The sequence below is a fragment of the Malurus melanocephalus genome, unplaced genomic scaffold (genome assembly GCF_030028575.1).
Source record: "Malurus melanocephalus ecotype Western Australia unplaced genomic scaffold, MMel_1.1 scaffold_542, whole genome shotgun sequence".
Classification (NCBI taxonomy): domain Eukaryota; kingdom Metazoa; phylum Chordata; class Aves; order Passeriformes; family Maluridae; genus Malurus; species Malurus melanocephalus.
In genome coordinates, this window is record NW_026623774.1 from 29,488 (window position 1) to 34,715 (window position 5,228).

The window sequence follows — 5,228 nt, forward strand, 5'->3', positions numbered from 1 at the left end:
CAGTGTCTGAGCTGCCCTTCCCCGGGCACAGCTCCTCTGCCGGGCACAAAGGCTCTGGCAGCTGCCCCTGCCAAAGCTGCGCTTTCCTCTCACGCCGCAAACTCCAGCTCCTTCAAAGGGATCGCGCTGCGTTTGTGCAAAACTCTGTGGCCGGAGCACATCCAGTAATTCTGCCATAAATGCTCAGAGAGGGTTTTGTGTGTGTATGTGTGTGTCTATGCAAATGCACACACAAAAATGTGCGCGCACGTATTTATGGGAAGAATTGCCTTCATGTGTCATTTTATAATGCACAGAAATGCTATTTTAGAATCAGAAATAGTGAACAAAGGGATCCTTGACATAAACATTCCTCARCCAAGAGGGGAAGTTTACTTAGATAGGAGTATTTATAGGGGTGAGATGAGCATGGAGTCCAAACATTGTAACACAAAGCTATCTTCAGGATTTAAATGAAAAGTAGCTTTACTTTTTATTTATAGTTACTATAAATWGTTACCATATAATTATATAGTTACTATTTGCAAAATACATCTAAGAATTGAGTCAATCTGGATCTACATCAYCAGAATGGCTTCCCTGAGGAAGGTGGTCCCTAATGGATATTTTAAGTTTCCTCTATACCGTAAAATGGTTAATTTTGGAAAACTATTGCATCAAAGAGTGTTGAAAAGTCGTCACTTTCTCACGCACAGGAATGCAGCAGAGCACAGCAGTTAATTCACATTTCTTTAGTTGTAGCCCGATTTTTATTTCCCTTCGCCCCTCAAACACCCCCAAGTGTGCAATGCCTGCTGTAGGTACACCCATGAAAGAGATCGCTGAACACACAGCAGATTAAAAACCAATTTAACTGATGGCCACAAACAGAGCTCGGGGTCTGCCATGGCCACAAAGATTTTCTGTCAGGGCCTGAAAGCAATGAATCAGTATGCAGAAGGAGCAGCCCGCCCCATAGAGATGCTAATTCCGTGGCACTTTGGAAACCCATGTTCTACATTTACTGTTCACACCCGATGGAAGCTGACCAGCCTCACTTAGCCCGAGCTAATGGAATCAAAAGGCTGCAAAATGTCACATTTTCTCATCCCCGTGCAGCCTAATTTTGTGATCTTTAGGCTCTCTCTATACGTTGTTTGACAGGCACGGTGCTRCCCAGCTTTCACGGAGCACAATTGCCCAAAGACTGGGAAGTTAAATTCACACTGAGCTGCTCTATCCAGTTTACCCACAGAAAATACAGGGCCTAGCAGTTYCCTGCTCCAGAAAATGACAGAAAAACGCAAGAATAAATTAAAGAAAGTACAGCGYAGCAGAACAAAGATCAAAAGTTTCAGCAAGTTAGCACCGGGGGCTTATACTTAGCGTCCCTTTGCTTTTTAGGTTTTTTTTTTTCCTTCCAAAGGTGCTACAAAAATATCAATATGCACTATTTACACTCGGCAAGCATATTTAGATAGAATATCCTGTTGCAGACACTGCTATGAGTAGGCAAAGCTCAGGTGTTCTCTAAGTTAGGAGCCAGTATATAAATATATTAAAAGGTTTTTTTTAAAAAAAAAATAAAGCCACTCTCTAACCCAGCAATCCCAGCAATTCATAACCACAAAAAATTCTGGAAGTGGAACAACTCCTGGCATCCACCTCTCCATAACCTTCTCTGGCAAAGGGATGTGCAGAACAACTCCCAGCACTCATTCCCCCATAACTCCCCCTATGAAAGGGATGTGCAAAGCAGCTCCCAGCACCCATTCCCCAGAACTTCCCCGATGAAAGAGATGCACAGAACAACTCCCAGCACCCATTCCCCATAATTCTCCCCTCACAAGGCATGTGCAGAGCAGCTCCCAGCACCCATTCCCCCATAACTCTCCTGGCAAAGGGATGTGCAGAGCTGCTCCCAGAACCCATCTCCCATAAACTTCCCATGTGAGAGGGATGTGCAGAACCATTCTCAGCACTCATTCCTCCATAACTCCCCCTGTGAAAGGGATGTGCAGAGTAGCTCTCAGCACCCAGCACCCATTCCCCCATAACTCTCCTGGCAAAGGGATGTGCAGAGCTGCTCCCAGAACCCATCTCCCATAAACTTCCCATGTGAGAGGGATGTGCAGAACCATTCTCAGCAGTCATTCCTCCATAACTCCCCCTGTGAAAGGGATGTGCAGAGTAGCTCTCAGCACCCAGCACCCATTCCCCCATAACTCTCCTGGCAAAGGGATGTGCAGAGCTGCTCCCAGAACCCATCTCCCATAAACTTCCCATGTGAGAGGGATGTGCAGAACCATTCTCAGCAGTCATTCCTCCATAACTCCCCCTGTGAAAGGGATGTGCAGAGTAGCTCTCAGCACCCAGCACCCATTCCCCCATAACTCTCCTGGCAAAGGGATGTGCAGAGCTGCTCCCAGAACCCATCTCCCATAAACTTCCCATGTGAGAGGGATGTGCAGAACCATTCTCAGCACTCATTCCTCCATAACTCCCCCTATGAAAGAGATGTGCAGAGCGGTTCCCAGCACCCATTCCCCATAACTCCCCCCATGAAAAGGATGTGCAGAGCATCTCCCAGCCCCCAGCACCCATTCCCCACACTGTCCCCACCCAAGGGCTCGGTTCGGGGGCGATGGAGGGGTCGCGGGCGGACTCACCGATGGCAGCATCGCAGAGCAGCTGCTGCGGGTGCGCGGGGGCGCAGCTACAGCCGGACACGGCCGCGGGCAGCAGCAGCGCCAGCAGCAGCGGCCGCAGCGCTCCCCCGGTTCCCCCGGAGCTTCCGGAGCTGCCGGGGTTGCCGGGGCTCCCACTGCCCGCCGGGGTCCCGCTCCGGGCCGGGGAAGGATGGCGGGGCGCTGTCCCGGCGCTGTCCCGGCCGCTCGGTGATGCGCTCTGGGCCATGCTCGCTCCGCGGTGTTTGCTCCGAGCGCTGCCGCCGCTCACGGGCTCCAAATTTCCCTGACATGGGACCCTCTTATTTATGGCCCCGGCGGCCGGCCCCGGCTCCGCCTTCCCTTGCGGGAAAAGCGCATCATTGGTGACACCGAGCGAGGGCACCTCGGCCGCCAGCGCGGGAGTGGCAATGTTAATCACCGAAAAGCCTCCGCAAACACGCCTTTGACGAGGATCCCAAGCTGATTTTCCGGCGGCTTGATCTCGTTCTGGGAAGTTTGCTTCCACTTTGGGTTTSAAAGGCAGCCGGGCGATCTCATTTCGGGCGAGGTTAACAAAGCTGTCCTGTTCTCAGCTCCGTGCGCATCCGCAGCCCCCGAGCTTCCCCTGCTCTTCTGGGCATTTTCCTGCTCGCAGCCTGGACAGAACTTCATTCATGGAAAGGAAACTCTCAATGCTCCGCTTGTGAGCCCCCAACAATTGCTGGTTACAGGGAAWAACGAATCGCCAATAAAAGCTGCAATAAAAGGCATTTGAAAACAAAAAAAAAAAAATTCATCCCAGATTTAATTTAAAACAGCAAGGAAAACTATCCCGGTTGTGTATTTGGGAGGCACGGCTCTTTCCCTGTGTTCCTCATTAATGCAAATCCTGCCCCGCACAGATCCGAGCCTGGATTTCCTGGCTGGTGCTGTAAGTGGAATTCAGACAGAAACGCGGAGTTCAGGAATCCTTTTCACCTTCCGAGCTTTGGTTGCTGTGGCAATCTGGATTTGTGTAACCCGTGGGCACCCTCCCTTTATGAAGAAAATCGTTTCATGAGGAAGCAAGCCGGGGTTTGATTAGAGAGTAATGAAGAACATCTCCAGATTGACATGCAGGACAGGGCTGCATAAATAAATCTGCGTTTTGTCACAGCCCAGAYCGAGCCTAGGAATTGAAAATTCATTACTGTGGCCTGAACCGTTCCAGTCCAGGCTCATGAAAATGTATTTTGTTGGGGCTGAGGTTTAGATGTGCCCAGAGCAGCTCGTTACCTTTAGAGAGATGTGTACGTGTTTCACAGCAGCAGATTTATTTCATTTCTGAGCAGTTATACAAATMCTACTGCTCTGATTCTTTTTCTTTTTAACTCCCATGCCCCTCAAGACACACTCTGTCAGAAAAAAAAAAAAAATGCACAAATATTCAGAATTATTAGAGCTGAGTCTCGTTTTTGGACTTTAGAGCCACACTGACCACTGAGCCAGGAATCCTGTACACCACGTCCCAATTTCACGTAGTCATACTCTGATTTTTTTTACTTTTCCTGTCTGAAGTTTTGGCTTCAAATCAGAAGGCTGGATCCAAGCCCGGGACTAACTCCTGAAAATAATTTAGACCTGTTAACATCTCTGTTTTTGGCTGGAAATACTGACTTCTTTCATGTGAGGGAAAGATAAAAAGGGCTGAAAACTTGCACGGGAAGGCAGTGGAACCCCCCAGGCAAGTGTGTCAGGGCCTCGGTGATCAGCACTCCTGATTATTGACTATTGGTTATTGATTATTGATTATTGATTTCCAAACCTCACTTAGTAGGGCTGGGAAGTGATGAAGGAATTAATTGGGAGCCATTGATTGATTGGTTTCCATATGACATCACAAGGTTACGTTATAGATGATCTAAAAAGATCCATTTGAGGGCTGCTCCTGTAAAATCCAAATAATTAAGAAATATGCTGGGCAAAAACTCGCCTCTACGTGTCCCTGAGGCACATTTTGTCCAGGATTCTCCAGAACAGCACATCCAGCTGTGCTCTGCCTGTCCTAAAGACTTTTACATCCAGTCAATAAAACTAATTGAGTAATCAGTAGAAAAATACTAAGGTCAGAACATTTAAAAATTATTTTGGGTCCAGTTAAAAATTAGCTGTTTACTATCTTCTGGATGTAGATGAGAATGAAATGCTTTCCTCTCAATGTGAGGGAATGCAAAAATGCTGAAGCTAAATCTCATCTGTTAATTGTGCTAATGGCATGAGGATGTATTAATTATGATCTTACCTAGWGTTGCCTTCAGGGATAATTCAGTTGAGTTTCTGAGAGCCCCTCAAAACCCTCTGCACACGGGTGGAACATTTAAAGTATGATCACAMCTAAATARTATAAATATATTTATATATAAATGATTTATCATGTTATATCTATACTTAAATATAATATATTGATACATGAATATATGGAATATTTAAAGTATGATCACACCTAACTAATATATATCTATTTATATATAGTATTTAATATATTATATGTTATTCCTATAATTTAATAAAATATATTGATATATGAATATATTGACATAT

General features: G+C 46.6%; 2 protein-coding genes across 2 annotated transcripts in view; one reads left to right on the top strand and one right to left on the bottom strand.

Moving 5' to 3' along the window:
- The window catches only part of TIMP4 (TIMP metallopeptidase inhibitor 4), a 28,672-nt gene extending 25,565 nt beyond the window's left edge, over positions 1 to 3,107 (bottom strand). The window contains 2 exon segments of the mRNA XM_057381959.1: positions 2,649 to 2,854; positions 2,856 to 3,107. Of these exon segments, the coding sequence (XP_057237942.1) occupies positions 2,649 to 2,854; positions 2,856 to 2,959 (310 nt within the window). The 5' untranslated portion in view covers positions 2,960 to 3,107.
- SYN2 (synapsin II) overlaps positions 1 to 5,228 on the top strand; it is a gene marked incomplete at its 5' end in the record, with an annotated part of 103,799 nt that overhangs the window by 29,243 nt on the left and 69,328 nt on the right. The gene's annotated exons all lie outside the window — the stretch shown is intronic.